This window comes from Mycetomoellerius zeteki, unplaced genomic scaffold, assembly GCF_001594055.1.
Source record: "Mycetomoellerius zeteki isolate Tzet28-1 unplaced genomic scaffold, Tzet1.0 scaffold20, whole genome shotgun sequence".
Lineage (NCBI taxonomy): Eukaryota > Metazoa > Arthropoda > Insecta > Hymenoptera > Formicidae > Mycetomoellerius > Mycetomoellerius zeteki.
Genome location: NW_017256957.1, coordinates 2,329,517 through 2,350,335, shown reverse-complemented (window position 1 = coordinate 2,350,335; position 20,819 = coordinate 2,329,517). Strand labels below are relative to the sequence as shown.

General features: G+C 37.9%; 1 protein-coding gene across 1 annotated transcript in view; it reads left to right on the top strand.

The window, feature by feature from the left end:
- The window catches only part of LOC108722310 (insulin-like growth factor-binding protein complex acid labile subunit), a 233,462-nt gene that overhangs the window by 69,991 nt on the left and 142,652 nt on the right, over nt 1–20,819 (top strand). The window contains exon 2 of the mRNA XM_018447334.1: nt 6,299–6,370. Coding sequence (XP_018302836.1) covers nt 6,299–6,370 — 72 coding nt within the window. The remainder of the gene's footprint in view (nt 1–6,298; nt 6,371–20,819) is intronic.

Below are 20,819 nucleotides of genomic sequence, written 5' to 3'. Positions count from 1 at the left end.
CTCCCGGCCTCGACCCGTCTCGAGCTCTGCGGGCTCTCTTCTCTACCTCCCGGAAAGGAGTAACGTATCGAGATACACGCGAAAGCACCGAGGGGTTGGATATCTCTCGGCGGTCCGCTGCCGTTGTTGCTGCCTGGTTTCCAGCTCGATTTACAGCACAGGAACGCACGACTTACGGAATTCCCGTAGAAGTCCGATGGTCCTTCCCTCCTTCTGTTTCTCTCTCTCTCTCTCTCTCTCTCTCTCTCTCTGTTTTGCTCCTTGTTGTATATGTGTCTACTCTGTTTATTCCTTCGATCTTCAACGATCTTCTCCTCTTACCGGCGAAGCCGATCAGCCAACGTCGCGGATTTACGGCGCGCGAAATTCGGACGACGGTCGTTCGTCTTCGCACGTTACTTCCGTTAACTTGGTGAATTTTCTTTTCTTTTCTCTTTGTGGAGCTTCAGGCACATCGATATTTTTCTTCAAGCAGGCTAGAAACGCTGCGCGGATCGATTTGGAAAGACGCACATCTGCGAAAAAAGGGCGGTACTCGTATTATTTTGCGGTTCCACGCCTCCTACCGATGTGAAATACACAGCCTATGGAGAAACTTTCCATAGGCAGAAGTTTTCCACCTCCGAATTTCCGAGTTGTCGGCATCGGAATTTCTCGTCGCGTTATTTTGCGATTTTACACTCGAATTATAAGCAGATACGCGGCGCCCACGAATTTGCTTCACGTCTGCTGGAATTTTTGAGTCGTGCATATCGACGTTGTTTTCCATGTTGTTTTGTGGCTTTCGCATGGTACATGAATTCACGTACTTTTACCGTTTCTCATGTTTAGAGACTTGATTTGGAATTTCTTCGCTCATGCGTTAACCTGAAATTGTCAGTGTTAATACTGAACTAACTAGTTTCTAATTTTTTTAATTGCTATTTTTAAGTAGTGCAATATATATCCTTTTCTAATTAAATTGAAATTATAGAAGTCCATTTTTTTATTTCAGTATATTAAAAATATGAGAAACTTAGTTTTGAATTTATATTGGTAATTTATAAGTTTAATAAATAATATAATAATTTAATTAAATATATATATATATATAATAAAAATCTGAATATTCGTTTACCTATCATTTTATGTATATAATACTAAAATATTATTATATTTCAGTAGAAACAAAACAGTCATTAGTTAATATTTATCAATGATCGTATTAAATGTTAATTTTATTTCAGAGGTAAATTACTACCTGCATATACACGAATATGATAAAAGCTTTTGGGTTTATCAATTGAAGTTAAATTGCACGTTAAGAAATATATCTGTCATAAGACTGCAGCTGGAAATTCTTTAATGATGCGCATTGGAGTTGGTCTTCGTGCAGTAACTGGAAACGGGCTTACGGAAGATGCGGGCACAAGGACGGGGTCGTGCGTAGCGAGATTCTGTGACAAACGACACGACTATACGTTATCTCGGAGACCGAGATACATGTCTTGGGGAGGAAGTTTCCTCCTGTAGTTTCGCACTCGAATTACAACGGGAACGCGCATTCGGTGCTCTCTCCGCAAGTCGAGCGCGCTTTCTTTCGCGCTCTATAATTCGCCATTCCCGTTTTCACATGGCCCCTATCATTTACGCCGCTTCTGACGCAGGCTTCGTGGTTGGAATAGAAAAATAGGAGATGCACATTACGATCGACTTAACGTGTCCATCTAAAGATATACGTATAACGTGAGAATTCTTAACAACGCGCGGAGTCATTTTGACTATCTAACGCATCAAAGGGTTAAAGCAGCGCGTATTACTAAAGTATAATGAATGTTGGAACGAACTTTAGCAATATTTTTCAAGAGGAGCATCCAAGGAGATGTATGAGCTTAATTAAGACCGGGCATGCATCATAAAGTTTCGTTTGAGTAACGTGAACGCGTGCGGTATGCTGCAAAAAATTTGTTCGCAATTTCGAAAAAATTTAGACTGCGTCATCATACATGCCTTTTTAAAACGAAAATGAGAGAGATAACTCCAATAGCTTTTCCATTTGCGCGAGTGTAAATTTTTATTCATTTTTTTCAAACATGAAAAAAATTAGTAACTTGAAATTGGGTAGATGAAAATCTCTCGCCATTCATCAACATATTAATTTTAAAGAGATGAAGTTAAAGTGATAATATAAAAAAAAATATAATTTATATATACATATATATAATTTATTTGTTTACTATTCTGGTTTTGCTCATGATTGCGTTTCAAAGCCGGAAAAAAATCTCGTCGCACAATTTGCAGAATCAGATATAAATTCACACAGAAATATTTAAGCATTAAGATGCAACTAAATATAGGATTTCTCTTATTTAATTAGATTTATTCTCATCGGTCCAAATTCGTATTATAACTATATGAATTGTATATAATTTATAAATATGCTGAGAAAATGCGAAATAGATACCTATATATTTCTTAATGATTTACGGATTTAATCATACACCATAAAGTTTAAGAATTTAAAAATATACAGAGAAAGAACGGCTTTATTGAAATATTTAAAAATTCAACTAGATTATACGTATCTGAAAATAATTTTGTTGGATTATTAAAATAAGTATGAAGGACACTCAAGCTGATTGCTAGAATATCAAAACTTTTTACAGCATTGCTCATCATGCTTGAGTTTTCTACATAATTATTTTAATAGCCCAACAGAATTATATATATTTTTTCCGATCCATATCTATTTAAACTACCCACACTAATTATGTAGAAGATAAATCCCGATGAAATGAGTTAGTTATCACATATATACAGGGTGTTTCCAAATTAAATGGCAAAACTTCGGGAGCGTGTAGAGGAGTAAAAAACTAAGAAAAAAAGTCCTATAGACATATGCTCCTTTTTGCTTTGTTTCGCAGGAAATCACGAAAAAAGAAAAAAATATATTTAATTTATTATTTTAATTATTTTATTTATAAACTTTTTAATGAAGATTTTGTTCGAAATGTGCACCTCTTGCAGCAATACAAGCATTGCATCTGTCAAACACGGCTCTTGTAGCAGCCAGGCACTGTTCTTGCGATATTCTGTTCGCTGCAGCTACGATACGATTTCTCAAATGTTGCTCTGATTGAATAGGCGAAGAATAAACTTCTTGCTTCAGAGTACCCCATGCATAGAAATCTAATGGCGTTAAGTCGGGCGAACGAGTTGCCCAATGTACTGCTCCTCCACGTCCAATCCATCGTTGTGGGAATTTTCTATCTAACCAGGTTCTAGCGACTCTGCTGTAATGAGCAGGGCATCCATCTAATTGAAACCACATTTCAGTACGTTGTTGTAATGGGATGTTTTCTAAATAGTCAGAAAATTCATTCTCCAAGAAATTTAGAAAACGGTCCCCATTTAATCTTGCAGGTAAAAAAAACATTTTTTTTCGATTTCTCTGAAACGGAGCAAAAACGAGCATATGTCTATAGGACTTTTTTTCTTAGTTTTTTACTCCTCTACACGCTCCCGAAGTTTTGCGATTTAATTTGGAAACACCCTGTATATGTATATAAAGCTATAATGATATGAACAAAAGATATTATAGACACATGGCTCAATAATGAATAATTTTTGAGTTGTGGTGTATTAAAAGTAAAAAACTTGTGTTCGCAGTACATTTTTTATATATCATGGTTCAAAAACTATCCATTATTGAATCTTATATCTACACTGAGAAAAAGATACTTAAAAAATTATTTGAGCAAAATATATTTATTTCACTGAAATAAATCTTTATTTAATATGGCTAAATAAAGTTTTATTCTTAGTAAGTAAGCCATCTAATTTATTGTTTTCAATCAATGAGATATATTTCACAGAAATGTATATTTTGTCATCACAGTTAAATTTTTTCATAACTAATAAATATCGAAAAAAAAACATCGTAAGTAATTATTTGCTTCGCAATACTTTGACATTTTTCTCTCATTGTATGGCATTTTTGTTCTCCACATTAGAAGCTGTATTATATGTGAAAACTAACTTATTTCACTAAGACCCAATTTCCCATGTAAATTAGTGCGGTGTCCTTTTTAAGTAAGTACTTTAGCAAAACTATTCTTTTCGTGTACTTTAACTGCGAAACATGAAGGCAACGAGAAGCAACAAAACAAAAATGTTACAAGCTCATTTTCAAGTTTAAAGTTAAAAGGTCTTATCTACTTTGGATAATCAACAATATTAGCAGCAGGTTAACTGCTTTGGTATTAGCGCGTAAACGCGTCGTGCCAGAATAGTTGGACATCGATTTTCATGCAAATGTGTGCGTGTGCATGTCTGTATGTGAGAGCGAATTATCTCTCGATGTTCCGATTCGGCGGTCAGAACAGTGTTCTCCCTTGAATCCGTGGATAGATCGATATCGAGCGATTGGAGAGCTTAGGCGGCGTGTCAGTCACCTTCGGATTCCTCAAAAATCGCCAGTTAGCGGTCAGTTTGCGGACTGGAGGTGCGCTCTATGCTCGGAATACTTCGGATAGAATCCGAGAGAGAACATTCTCGACGTCCTTGTCGGCAACTGTCGAATTAACCCCGCGGTATATGTATGTATGTACACCCTTCGGAGATACGGCACTTCCGGAGAAGCCGCGGTCAGCCGAGCCGCAACGCGATTCCGCCTGCAAATACCGCTCGCGGGTGGGTGTCAGTTTTGTCGGTTTCTTCGCCCAACTATTTCGAGCTCCCGTTAACAACTCGGAAATGACTTCCGTCGATTTGACGGAATGCATGGATCACTCCGCCGTCGCGCGCCGCGCCGTATGCTGACTTCCCGATTTCTTTAGCCCGGAAATTCCTCGGCTGGAGCAAGAATTCCGGCCGACGGAAATTCCATCGTCTCCTCGATATCGCTCACGGTGCTCGGAATAATTCTCCTCGACGGCATCGCCTTACGCATCTTGTCGCTACGATGTCTCGTGCATTCGTGAGACAGAGCTGTTGGACATATTAAATTGCGAGTATCCAAACATTGTGAGATTCGTATTATCCATGAAATTGAATAATGAATAAAATTCACTGATACACAATATTTGTTCTGTGCTGACAATGAGTCAGTGCTGCAAAATTGATTGATTTTTAACGCGAATTTCATTTATGATACACGGAAAAAACATTTACTGAAGTATCTAAAAATTTATTTAAACACAGATTTGCAAATAATTTTGTTAGAACATCAGAATAATTATGTAGGACGCTCAAACTGGTTGCTAAAATATTAAAACACAAACATTGCTCATCAGGTTCGAGAATCCTACGAAATTATTTTCAGATTTATAGCCAGCTAAATTTTTAAGTTCAACCAAAATATTCTTTTCGTGTACCTATGTATACAAAGATCCAATATTTCATTTCTGATTATTATTTGTCTTCTGATGACATATTTTTGCGACTATTTTTGCATAATGAAGATTAAAAGCATATAAATGATACATGGCGTCCCGGAGATTGGCATTCACGACTTTCGAAAATAATGCGCCATCGGAACAAACACGCGATGTATTTCGGGACATACGTCCTATCCTGCTAATATGTACATATATGGATCCGCAGTCTGTCAGTCTCTTTTAAAATCCACCATACCGTGTCACGCTCGAACATTGCTCTCTCAGAAATGTCGTGATGCATTTTACGTGATATTTACTTATTAAAGTCTAGAGAGGAGTGTCGTCGAGCACTTATATTTTGGAACGACTTACCAATACTTTGACTAGCACATCATTACTAATTAGTTATACAATATCAAATATATAGCGATATAATTATACGTATCAAAATTATAGAACTGGATGTGACAGCGGAAATACAATTTTTATAGATAGATTTTCATTTATTAAATTTTACAAAAATGTTATACTTTTGTGAACTAAATAAATAAAATAAAATAAATCGTACAATATTGATATTAACGTTTAATTATAAAAGAATTGTAACTACAATAGTTTAATTAATACATAAATGCATTTAAAATTGCTTATTATTTTTTAAAGTATCGTAGATTATAATATTTTCAAAATATTTTCAAATTCACAAGTATATACAAAATTCAGCACCTGACGTGCGATTTCTCCTATCTCGAAAGCGAAATGTGAAAAGTTTTGGTCTTTGTGAAAAGGTTTTTCGGTCTTAGCTCGTCCTGTAAATTCAATCGCGAGCCATACATTGCGAGCAAATATTACCGGGAACAAACATTCGAGAGGCTTAAATATCGAATCGATAGCTCATAGCGATCAATCTATGGACTTAATCGTGAATTTTGTTGTTGCAGAAATATTACTGGCAAAACTACGAGTCACTGGAGCGTCAACACAACGCCGAGGCTTCACTTTCTTCTGCACGGGTGAGTTTCTATTTTTACGCTTTTTCTCTATCACTTTCTTTCGCGCACGTTTTTCATCTCTTTTTTTATTATATCACGTATTTTATGTATATAACAGAGTAGAAAAATTACGAACAAAGTTTTATTGTATACAACAACTTTATAGTTGTAACATTGTAATTTTGTCGAATATTTAATTTTTAGTGTCTGATTTCATACGTTTATATATCCTTTTTCCTTGATTATATATAATTTTGTTCGATTTGAAATAGACTTGATAAAAATCTTTCTAGACATAATATTACTTTTTAAAGTTAAATATCTTGGTAATTGAGCTTGAAATTACGTTTCTGTCAAAGTAAAGTCCATTCGAAATTAAATGCAAATTTCTTTTATCTTCGTTCATTTGTGAAGGAAATTTTTTAATATTCTATTTTTTAACTTGTGCCAACGTTACTTAATTTTCAATTGCTTATAACTCGAAGTTGTCTCGATATTGCGACTTTTTTAAAGTTTAACTCTGAACATAATATTCTTGAGTGTGTACGTGATTACTGTGACACTCTATACCTAGTTACGTGCATTTTTTAAAGTAAGATGAGGGTTATAATAAATGCTACTCTGACCATCGTTTTCCTATTCGTACTTAAGTACCGTCACCGTCGTAAGAAAGTTTCGTTGCGCCGCGCCGTTGTATCGATATCGCGCTCGTAACAACGAGGGGTCGAGTTGGTTGACCCCGCATAAAGTGCGGGGCTTGTGGATCGTGTGCCGGGTATCTTGAAAATCTCGTGGGTCAGGGCGTGGTACCGACAACGACAGAGCGGGGTCTGCAATCAGGCTGTGTCTCGTTCGCAGTAGCGGTGCGTTCAGCTAGGAGCTGCGCGTAGCACGCGCGAGTCTGTTCTCTCTCGTTCCCCTCTCTGTGTAAACACCACCGCATACCCGCGCAAACGCACGCACGCACACACGCAAGATCCTCAAAGACCTACACCCTCGCACCCGGGTCGACCGCCCATTCTGATTAGCGGCAAATAATACCCGTAACAATAGCTACCGCTTTCCACACAGCTTGTCCGACGCGTTCGTTTATACGTGCGTCATGTGTGCGTCATGTGTGCGCGCACGCGTGACTCTCGACGTTGGTGCGTGCGTGCGTGCGTAAAGACCTTTTTGCACCGATGGAAGGATCCAATGCACCCTTTGCACCAAAGTCCCGAAGACACGAGTCAGTCAATCCTTATCTACTTTCGATTCCTCTCAGCCTCCCTTCGTCATCATCTCTCTCCACGTTCTGTGTGTGTGTGTGAACCCCTTGTACTTTACGTCCACGGAATTTCGATAGTCTCCGAAACAGATTTATCGCGCCTCCTTCCGAGCTTCCAGAAGTCTTTCGATACCTCTTGGCTGCTCCAGTATCGATCACGTGGCGCGCGGTGGCCAGCTTGAAATCGTCGTATCCGACGCTTGCGTTTTACCTCTTCTTTTTCTTCTCTGTCTTCCTTTTACTTCCGCTTTGTATGAGCGTTGCGAGCTGCCGATATGTTGAATTCTTTATGAACACAGACGATTCATTCGCAGCGCGAAAATGGAAGAATAAGAGCTCGAAAAACCTGTTCGAAGACTTAGGTTTTGTCTAGTTCAATTCTTGACGCGTGAAAAGACACCTCGTTCGCAACAATGACAATAACGACGACTACAATGACGATGATGTCGATAAAAGCGCCGACGATTTCTGTTCCTTTCGGAGCTGTTCGTCGCCTGAACATTGCGTTATCTCGTTCTCGCTTTTGTTTAGCGTCGTTTCTTATCGTCGGCCGGAGCGACGAAAGTTATCGTTCGATCGCGACTACGAGCGAGGCGTCATCAAGAAATAAATGGCCGAGAAGCGAGGAGGTTAAGCTGCTTTTTCGCCGCTTAACCGCGCTCCTTCGTTATCCGAGTCTTGGCGAGACTTCCGAGACATTAAAGAGAAGCAACGTTCGGAGACAGGTCGACGGTTAAGCTCCGAGCTTACGGTTACGGTTAATAGCGGTGATTAACCCTTTGCGAAGCCAATCTTTAAGCGTGGATAAAAAATCACACGAGATTAGCGAGGGATATTGGAAACTTCTCGAAAAGGACGATACGATGGCGGCTTAGTGAGAAGATATCGTTTTATTAAGAAGCTCGAAAAATGCAAAGTTACTACAAATATTATGAATATCTATTAAATTCTTTCACTTTAATAATCATTGATAAAGCGCCGTAAAATGTACTTTATATGTTATTAAATTTTATTACCTTTTGTCTAATTAAATTTTTATTAATATGCTTGCGTTTGTTATCTCAGACTATTTAATAATTAAATAATAATGTTTCGTAATAAGAAATAAAACATGTTTCGTACATAATATCTCACAAATATTTCTGTTGTAAAAGTTTAATTTCGCAATTAGCGTTAGATGTAACTTTGTTTGAATACGAAAAGTTTTCTTGCGAAAGCAAAAATGATGCTATTGTGCAGAATAGAAATTAAGTAATTTTTCGGAACTTATACATCAAAATATTATATTTCGGAACTTATACGAAAATATTTTTCTTAAATCTTGTGATGTACTTTTAAATTATGATAAGCTTTCTTATTAGTTTCACCCCGAACCGTTCATCGTAAAGTTAGCCCCATCGACCTGAATACATTCGATCCTTCGTTATCGCTCGAGGATCTCGGGTCCCAGTCAGCAGAAACCACCTAATCCTTCGGAAAGCCCTCGTGAAAAAGCCTCGATCTTCAATTCATCTCGTCTCGTTTCGTGCGCGATCGGGCAACAGAGCGGAAAGCTTCGCCGCAACCGGAAGTCGGGACAGTCTCGGCCGATGAGAGAGACTTCTTTTTTAGAACGAGAATAATGACTCGAATTATGGTAATTTTCTGTGCGACCGCACAGGTGTCCGATTGTGCGCGCGACGGGAATCGCCCTACCGCAGACACACACACACACACACACACACACACGCTGCATCGCGGTGGCTAGCCACCACCGCCGCCACCACTACCGCCGTCACCATCGCCGCCGCCGTCGACGTGTCACCTGCACTTCCACTGCACGTCAGTAGCCAGCATTGCGGATATAGTAAAACTCACGCCGCGAGCTGACGAGGTGCACGACCGCGTTAAACGTGCGGCGGTGCATTTGAAGAGCCGGATTTAAAAGCAGCTCTCGAGTGTCGGCAAGCGAACGGCCGAATGTTAAACGCTCGAAAATTAAATTGAATACATTTTAATGTATCGCACTGGTCCTGATTGTAAGCTACTTTATATTTTGAGATATTTTATATTTTGTTTGTGAATTATGTTACCACAACGCTCAATTACCTAATGATAACGAAAAATGAGTATTAAACACGCTTGGCAGAAGAAAATGATATAGTTATCAATATTTTTTTCTTATGCGTCTGATTTTCCGGTCTTTATCACACATGTGTTCAATTTCATTATATACTCCTTTGTGCTTTTTTGTCGAATTCTTGTTTCTCGTTATCTCGAATTCAGAGTTTGGCTCTCGAACCAGCATTTAATTGAACTTCTCGATTTCCCGTTATGTGAAAAGCCTGTTCTTCCGGCCTGGCGCCGTCTGGAATATCGAGGTCGCTCCGTATATCACGGCCGGAAAAATCGCCATTGACATTCGATCGTAGCAACCAACTACTGACCGAGTTCTCTATCTCAAACGCGAAACACGACGCCCGTTCGAAGTGATGAAGTAAGGCGTGCAAACGCATCGACAAAACTGATCGATATATAAGGTATTCCAAGACTTTTAGGAATCTTGATTTTGTTATAAATTCTGTAACAAATTTTACGTTCGTTTTTCCTCAGGCAAGATTTCGTAGAGAATTTAATACTTGAGATGAAATACTTTAGTAATTAAACACCCATTAATCAACGCGTTAAGCGCGATGTCTACACTCGGTTTGCATTCTCCGTTATTCGCTGACTGTCGAAAGTAAACCACTGTCGAAAGTAAACCATTGAGTTTGCCTTCACTTTGGCAACGTTCTTCCAGGAAAGCAGATGAGGATTCGGTGGTTTAGCTTCGAGGGTCAGCGAATGCCAGAGATTTGAAACGGTTTCAATGCAAGCGCACCGCGTTCACATATATGTTGATCAATCAACGGATGAAAGCAGTAGTTGGAACTTTGTTTTATTTATCTAAATAGTTATAATCTAGAAATTTTTTTTTTTTTAGTCTACGAAAAAACCGTCTATTTATTGCTTTTATTGCGTTGTTTATCTTAAGGCTATCTGAGTAGTCACCATAGCCATATTGAGTCGTAACATCAGAAGCGAGAAATAATACGTTAATTTTTATTATGTGTCGTTGATAAATAAAGACAATTTAAACAAAACGAAATGATGAGATCGTGTGAAGTGCTTTTATTCAATGCGCATGCGTAGCCTATTTTCACTTACACGTCTTTTATCATTTTTTACGATTAATTACTGACTGTCAGGCGAGATAAGCATAGTTTTCGTCCATTTTTACAAATGTTTTAAAGCGATCTCATTATTTTGTTTTATCCAAATTGTCTTTATTTACAAATTGCACGTAAAAAAATTAACGTGTCATTTCTCGCTTCTGACGTCAAGATTCAGTATGACTGTGGTGACTACTCAAGAGCCTTAAGGCCCTTAAGAGAAAATTAATACCAAGTTTAAAAGCAGAAACGGTAGCTTTCGGATTACGTACACGCGTAATGCTAAATAGCAATGAATAGACAAGAGGTAAAGTAGACAACAGTTAGAACATCTCTTGAAAAATTGATCGTGAAAACGCGTTCATACAGACCAAAGTAAATCGCATTTAATTATTTCTTGGTTGCACCGCAAAGACAGAAGATGGATTTAACTGCGCACATACTGGTTGGCTGAATGCATAGCAACGATTATATTCACCTCAAAAAACAAAAGGATTAGCGCCTTCTCTCTGTTTCTCTTTCTCTTTACGTTTACATCCGAACATGATAATTTTAATAGGTCGTCGTGCATTATTTATAAACATTTTAAACAATTGACATCGTTGTCAACTTTTCGTTTCGCAGCATAAAAATGAGCGCGAGTCGTCGGTACGTTTTCCCACCGTGTTTCAACGCGTGGTCCAGCTTTGGCCCAATCGGACGTAGTAAGAAACGTGGCGCGCGATAAGGGCCGCTGCCCCCGTTAAAGGTGGCGATTTTCCGTCACCTACTGTTATCCACTCGCGCGAGAACGTAATATATCGATCGAATCGTTTCCGACATTTGATTGCGATCATAAAATCTGCTGTCGTCGATATCGTTGACCGGCATTTCTCGCTGACCGGTACTCTAAGCCGATGCGAATAAGCTTACAAGAATCACCGTTCTACCTCTAGGACGCGAATCACGATCGGTTGACGCGTAAAAGCGATTATCGAAAGTTTGCTGACGTGTTTTTCCAGTCTTTGATTTCGTGGCACGTCGACTCGCCGGCTAGCTACAGATCATGCAATGGCCGCCGGTGGTACAACGGATACGTGTAAAGGGAAGTGGAAAAATAAAGTGGATACGCTACCTCGTTAACCTTTAAGCACCTTGTGAGCCCTTCGTTCTATGTTACACACTCGATTCCCGATTCTATATCGAATTTGCTTAATCATGACAGACTAGATGCAAGTAACGTTTCGTTTTACTGACAACTCGCATCCGCTCGTAGTAATTAAATTACATAGATATTGGAAATTAGACAGACAAATCAATTAGTAGGTTTTTTTCAATATAATTGATTGTTTTCTCTATTTTTTATTTATCAAATTATATTTATTTCTAAAAAACTCATTCTCTTCAATTTGATAAGATTATATCGGATAAACAAAATCAAATGTAAACATGCACGTGTATGTGTATATACGTGTGCGCGGTTTCCTCTATTTTCAACCGATATTAGTTATTTGAAAGCTTCGGAATACTAATATAGGTTACAACGAGATATATTATCGAATACAATATCTGATTCGCTTGATACACCCGCACGGATATTATAGAACATAGATAGATTGAATGTTCAACGCTTGCGCGTTATTTGTAGACAAATATGGATCGTAATGGTGCTTTAATCGCGTTTGTTTTGTCGCGGCCGTTTCACCGTGGACGAGCGTATTAACGAACAAGCCCGGTGGAAAACCAGTCAACCGGCTGTCCGCTGTCTAATTTTTTTCCTCGATCCGGAGCACCAGCCTCCGCGCTGGTGACACGAAAAAGGTCGATCGCCGACAGCGTCAATCACGGTCAATGGACATAAAAGGGATTACCGAAACTTCACTAATGTGATTCCCTGCCGTCGTCATCCGACCATCCTGATATGCACGTTACTTGCAGTCCGATCGCATGTCAATGGCAGCCGAGCCAGCGCAACAAGAAGGCAGAAGGTCGATAAGGCGCATCGTCGCGTCGCCCTGACGGCCGAGATACTTTCTATTGTCCATAAAGATTCTGTGCGGTTCTATCGTCATATTTCGAAACGAAATATCGAGCTTTCAACTCGGCGACGGCGATTGTTATTAACTGGACCGTCGCGATCATTAAACGAACCGTTATTTATTTCAATGGTTTTTTTCCTGTCTGCGTCTATCTCTCTCAATACAGGTAGCGTTATTATTTTTCACCCAATGTGGCGAATGGACAATTGAGCCATTTTGTCCGTTAAATTAATTTCAATAAACCCGATTTTTATATTTGCGCGAACTACGAGCCGTGTTTATTTAATCAAATACATTTTAAAGACAAGTATTAAAAAAAATATCGATTTCAATATCAAAAATTCTGATAAATTTTGAATTATATATCATTGTTGAAGAAATGGTTAATACACGTAGTTCGATAAATTTTTATTAATGATACCTTGAGGAATTTGAGCCTCACTAAATTGTAATCAATCTAAATAAAGTTTCTATCTGTCCGCGATCGTCGTAAATACAATCGTGACGTTTAATCATGATCGTTCGAACCGTTTGTTAACCGTCTGTACTCTAATTTCTGCCTCGAATCACGATATCTTGGACATGAAAGGCCACGGATGCTGATTGCATCGGCGCCGTCAATCACAGCGAGGCACGGACAAAAATTGCAATTGTTAAAACCTTGGTAATGTGATTTTCGCGAGCGACGGCTCTTTTCCATACGTGTCACTCGCGCTTCAATTACGCGTCGCGCGACGGCTGAATTGTATACCAAAGATCGTATTGCAAACGAATAGGCGAACGTAATGAAGAAGCGAGAGAAAAGCGGAACAGACGTGAAAGGCTCGTTCGGAATCGTCAAAAACGCAGCGTGAAGTTCGCATAGAACGCAGAAAGACTTCTATTTTCGACAAAATTGAAATCAATATTTGCGATAAATATGTTAAGCATAATTTTATTGGATAATACGTGTTTGTAATAAAATAAAATATTCTGTATATAAAATAAGGCTGGCATATATACAGTGCAAAATGTATTCGTACAGAAAAGAAACCTTATTTTTAAAAAGTAAACATTATCCAGTGAAAAAAAAATTGATTAATGTCGATTCGATATCGATACGATGATTTCGACACCAATTCAACATCTAATTGATGATCATTTCTTGTCAGGTAATTAACAAATTATTCATAAAAATTAAAACAGAACGTATATTTCTTAAAATTATATATAAAAATATTAATTAGTGAAAATTATATATTACCTTAAAAAAAATTAACGAAATTAAAAAATTGTTTGAACAAAAAATATTCGTACAATCGAGAAATTTAGTTTTGAAAATAAAGAATACATATGAAGCTCATTTGTTTATGTTAGAATAGAATGTATTTATTGTATAAAATTGCTAATTAATATTTATTTTTTACAAATAAGGCTTTTTTTAATAAAAAAATTTTTTTTTACAAATACTTTTTGCACTTACTATATATCGTTTTAATTCTAACAAAATCACTAATAAGATACTAGCAAGGGAAACAAAACAGACCTCCTATGTATATTTCTCATATCTACAACAGGCACGCGTTTGGTTATTGCTATATGTCGAGAATATTTTCATTTTTTTTGCAATCAAGTAAAAAATGATAATTTTTTACTCATGTTGTAGTAAATGAGCGATATGCTGCTGCTATTTTATATGTTCTATATAATATTTATCTTTTAATTCTTATAATTCTGTGCATTATAGAAACGTTTCCAAAATAATTCAGAAGTTTTAATTTAATAGTCACAATGGCTAGCAGCTTACACACTATATCGTGATTTTAAAACGTTATTCATCTGTAGTTAAAATACGTCAAACGTGTTGACGTCGGAGATTCTGTTCAAATATGCACATCGACGATATGCAGTTTCAATCGAAGCGCTCGATCGGTGTCTTCCAATTCTCCCGGCTAAACGATACGACGGACAAGGTATTCGACCGGTATTGTCCACAGAATGACGATCGCCGCACTACCGCTTACAGTTTTTTTCCTGTGGGAGAACGGATCCCCGCGGTGATACGACACAGCATGAAAGCCGATTCCGTCGACGCCGTCAATCACGGCGCGCCGGATATAAAAGCGATTACCGAAACATCGCTAATGTGATTTTCCCGGCGAGCGGTTGTGAGCCCTCTCATATCGAGCGACAGCCGTGTATTGACTTTTGCTCGGTTCCTCCCGAATGAAAGATGGCGCCGTGCAACCGATCGATATATCGGCGGAATTCCTTTTGGAAAATCATTGTTACAACTTAAGTTATCGAACAGAGTTCTTTAAAAATCTGTCGCGTAATTTGAAAACCAAATTGAAAGTCGAAAACATTAAAATGTGGATCCACATAATATCGCTACATTATTTTCAAAGTGACAACTAAAAAAATTAAGTTTAAAGGAAAAAAACTAGTTTTTAATTTAACAGAAAAATATTAATTAATCAAATAATATCGATAAAAAGAATACACTCGTAGAAGCATGATGTCATTTTTATTTTATACCCTTAAAGAATCCTTCTTTTTGAGTTGTGACGATTTTGACATTTTTCGAAATTATAACAAATTTAGAATAATTCATTGAAAGTGACATAACTTGAAATATTAGCAGCACATATTTACCTTCATCAACTAAAAATGACCAAATTCAAAATAAAACAATTTTTTCTCCAAATTTCGAATATTTCGATTACCAAAACTGTTTAAATGTTCTCTGTAAAAGACTCACCTTTTTATCTACAAAACCGACAAATTCTCATTATGGTAATATCTCGAAAATCACATTTTTTGAGTCGTGTTATTTTTTTACGACATGATCGTACGTAAAAATGGTAAATATAATTTTATCTCTTTCTAAAGGATTTATTTGGATATTTTTCGTTATTTTTCAAATACTTGATGACATCCAATAGCATTTAGAGATTAATGAATTAATAACTACGTTTAAACTGTTACTTTTTTTACATGTGACGCCTCACTTCATTATATTGCTCTTTCGTTCGTTTTGTAAGGTAATCAATTCCATAATTAACGAAATGAAATTTGTAGAAATGTCACACGGAGGGAATAACCAGTTTTTCGACGAATATTCTAAGGTAGTGCAAATGCCGCCTCTCGATGGGGATGAAATGCAAAGGGCGAAGAAAATACGCCCTTTGGCCACGGCGGGTCCTCAGTCGCCCTTATCGAAAGCTTGCAGGCGGCGTCGATCTGCGTCGATGGTCTAAGCGCTTTGCCAGCCAGTCCCCATCTCTCTCTTCTGAAGGGAGTTCGCCGGGTTATTTACCTGAATAAACCGCTCGATAAAAAGAGTACACACGATCCCCCGTCGGCGTGTAGCGCGACGTGCATTAATAATTTCGCGGATACTTCGCGTACAAATCGCGCGCGTGCCTTCCCCTGCAACTTATTCCGTCATTCGAGCGGAAACGCGACATGAATTTGTTATGATGCGTGTTGACCGACGCGACTATACCGCTCCAATTATCGCACGTTCTTCCATGGTTATTTGTTCGCGACGCGATACTCGGGGACTATAAAATTGCTTGTTGCCTGTAACATGATTAGCCGGCAGTGATACGTCGTCGTTGGATTTACGAATGGGCAAATAATTATTGTAGATACCGTACATAAATAAATAAATGGAGGAAAGCGGGAGATATACTTATGTATGTATAATGTCATAAATATACAGATCATTTCAGGGAGAAACTATGTTACATCAGATAAATCATTATTCCTCGTTGTATTATAATATCATCAGTTTAATAGTATGTAATGAGGTTGGCCTGTATTAAATGATCCATATGCAATATTAGGTCACACTAATGTGGCCATTGAACTTTAAACTCAATAACATATCATAAATGGCGATATCTTTCTGTCTACTTATTCAAATGAAAATGCCGATAATGTCACTATGCTTATTTAAGGTCTCTTTTGATAAAAAAAAGCCATTTTAATATCGAAACATTTGCTATTTATGCATCGCACAGTAGCATATCATTCTTATTGATTATTGGTCCAATATATAGTTCAGTTATTTGAAATTCATTACAGATGTTACCTCATATTTCATTTATTTAATTCGTTCATAATTATCTTTCTGTAATATTATTGCATAATTTCGACTCGGCGTCATTTTGGTTTTGTTCTCTGTTAAATGTGCAAGATATCTGAAATATAATTTTAATTTGCATCAATTCCATTTGTGCACACCCATCGCTCTTGCATTAAACGTCGCGTCGTACAGCTCAGTAGAAGTTGCATCGTTTACATCGGGAAAATTAGTACTCTCACCGGAATTTACATCCGAAAAATTATCGCTATTAATATTCTGCGAGAGATAAAGAAACAGCATATCGTTGATTAAGATTTCTAATAATCACATTGAAGCACATTAATGTACTGCGTCGTAAGTTCATTAAAACTGTACGATACTTACCTATCTATATCCGTTTTAATAATTCCGCAATCATAATACTTAATCATTTATTGTCACCTAATGATATGATAATAACAATTATACAATTATATATTTCATACTGTAGTTATGGTTTTCGAAGTTCCTTTGAATTTATATCTACTCATTAAATTTCTTTCTCTCTTTTTCTCCCTTTCTCTTCTTCTTTTCTCATTTAAAATAAAATAGCTATGTGTTTTCCATTAACGCTGGATAAGCAAGATAAACTGTGCACATTTATATAATACGCAATTTTAAAGAGACTAATTTTTCGCATTAACTTTTGCTATTGTTTCTTTGTAATTATTTCCATTCACCACTAATTTTTTACGAGCTCCCATCAATCTATATTTATTATTAGAAATATATATTGACATTAAAATGTATCTAAAGAAGATAACAAATGTCTTGATTAAATTCACTTTCAGTTGAGATGTAATACATTGCTCATTACTGTCTCGAGATGTCACTTATCCAAAAGTCACGCTATTAATTATATCTCTAACGTGATAAGGCTCGTCGTAAAGTCGGAGCATGTTCGGCAATTATCATTGTAGTAAAATCCTCACGACTCTCACGAGGCGTGCACGAACGATGCTCTTTACGTTATTACTTTTGTCGAACATTACATGTCGTCGGCTGTCGCTTCTCTCTAATCGCAATTAACGCGAGCCGCGGGACTCTCGCAGAGACCCGGCCTCGTTGCGAGGCCGAAGTGGTGTCCGGTTATTAAATTCCGTGTGCTTTCTGTGTGCGCGAGTGACAGTGTCACTGTCAGTGCGTGCTTCCCGGTAATTCCGGCCGCGTGGATAACCGCCCGGCCATGCATTAGGCGGTGGATTTTATCGTCCGCCTGGGCTCACCCGACGCGCGATTATCATCGCGATACCTTCACCAGGCAGGACAGCAACGAACACCTAGCCTGGAAACGCGCTACACGCGCGTGACGGAAGTACATACGCCCGTTTTCGTTGACGACGTATACAGGTGTTCGTGCGACGGCTACAATATACAGAGCGTTCTAGAACTATCGTGCTTTCCCTAGACCGTAGATACTGAAAATAAGGAACAGAATTGGAACGACTGTAAAACCTTGTTAATGTCGAATACAAGATTGTAAAGCTAAGATTGAATCATACGAATAAGCACTTTTAGCTGAAACCTTAAATAGATTTGCTGGATAAAGAATTTATTCAGACAATGAATCTTATTTGTCTGTTTAGCGCTGAATTTAACGTTTATTAAAAGTTAACACGATGTAATTTCTTTTTTGTCAGTTATATTTATTAATATGACTGATCTGGAGCTAATAAGTACACAGAAGATGCGATATGAATAAAATTTTGTTAAAGCATTACAGCATTCCAATCGATAAATTGTCACATAATTTAACAATTTATAATTGAATGGGTGTTAATATCATTTTAAATTCGAAATATTGCGATTCTGTCCGTTCGGATCGTGAAATTATCGCAGTCGAGCATTGTAGGAATTTCAGGAAGCTATTTCCACGCACAGATCTGTCCTTTTTATGAGCATTCTTTACAGCTTAGTTCCTGACGGGGATTATGCAAACGTGAATCGTTCTATGCCTCCTCCTAGAAGGCATTAAGTTGTACATGGAAGAAGAAGCTACGTTGCGTTTAGTCCCACGTTACATTTAACCCCCGGACCTAGAGGTCGGTGCAGCCTTCTGATTATAGTGCATCTCGCGCGGCACGATGCACACCACTCCGATAAAAGTCTTGGCGTTTTACGACGTAAACGATTTTCCGAGATTACGCGGTTGTTTAGCGCCGAGACCAGGTAATTGAGCTGAAATTGAAAGAATGTCGTTACTACGAGCGGGAGGAGGGGGCTCACAGTGCCGCTTATCGTGCCTAGCTGCCTCGTGTCTATTAATCACGACGAGAGATAATGAGGCCGTGTTGTCATTGCGGAGCGAGGGTTATCATGTACGTGTAATTACGCATTCCTAATATCTTCCGCCTGGTACCGGTAATTAGGCTCACTCAGTGTGATCGCCACCACCTGATTGCGAGATTATCATTTGACGAACGTAATTTTTACAGCACAGGAATAACTTCGCGTTATTTCGGTTTCAGTAGAGATCGAACGGCATTGGAAATTCCATGATTATGCTAGCTATTGATACAATGAGCACACTATCTAGCGTTCGATAAACGTTATTAAGTTCGATAGAAGTTCAATAGCCTTGTGCTCGGTAAATATAATACAATTTTTGTAGTAGAAAATTGTCTTGAGACCATATTAATTTTATTATGTTTATTGAGATATAATTATGAAGATTGAAGGCTATTTGAAATTTCTGAGTGCTTGATAATGCCTAGGGTAATTTATTAAGAGAATCCTTACTTCATTTATTTCGACATCATTTCCTCGTATTCATGGATAAATAAAGAAAGAGGGACTTCAAGAAATATACTTTTATTATTTTTTATTACAAGTTAATATTAGCTTTCTTATTACACATATAATGATTATTCAAGAATATTTTACCTATTTTTCATTTTGAGATAATCTTCTGCAAATGTTACATATTTCTTGAATTTTTATCGGTCTTATCAATATTCCACAATGGGGGGATATCTCCCTAACTCGTTCAGATTTGAATGGAATATCTTCGCCCTCGTATTCACGCGATCAAATGTTCCTACGTCACCGAATCGACCCGAAAACGTCAAATGCTAGACATCGGCACTTTTCCCTGCAGATTTACTCTCGTCCTGTTTTGCTCCAAATCCGATTGCGTGCGTGTGTTTTGAAGCAGTCTGAAAAGTCCGCATTCTGAACCCAGCCGTCGTTCTGCTGATCTCTGACGTCACTTCTGGCCTTCTCAGTGTTCCCTCCTTTCAAGATCCGACGTAGATTGCGAGCTGCAACGAGGCCGTCGTTCGTGCATGGGGTTTTACGGTTTTGTTCCTTTGTTCGTTCCTACAGCTACCGCCACGCAGTACCCGCGTAGACAGAGACGGAGAGTGCGATGTATAAGAGCGTGATCGACAAGTTAACGCGACATACACTTGTAGGGTTACGAATGCCGCGGAGAGAGACAAAAAAATCCTCCAGAAGAGAACGAGAAGAGGCTCGTTGGAATTTGGGACAAAAAAAGGTGAAAAATCTCACTTCCTTTCTGTATTTAATGCTATAGTTTACTACGATTCTTTTTTTTTTTTCGATAAATTTGCCCGATACGAAAATCACATTTGCACGTATCAATAAACAACTACAATTAATATTGAAGCTACGATTAATATATTGATATGATTATTTATCTAATTCAAGTATTATTGTAAATGTGAGGAGGAACGCACCGCGTTTAATGGTAAATACACGATGAATATACAAAGAGATGGGACAGGATATGGCGAAAGAAGAAGGCAAACCCGATATTTGTACGATTGTGAATACTTCGCGATTACCGCAAAAGGAAGATCGAAGAAACTTCTCAGTGCAGCGAGAAAAAGGAGGAAACGCAGCGGTTACGCGGAAATGGTGC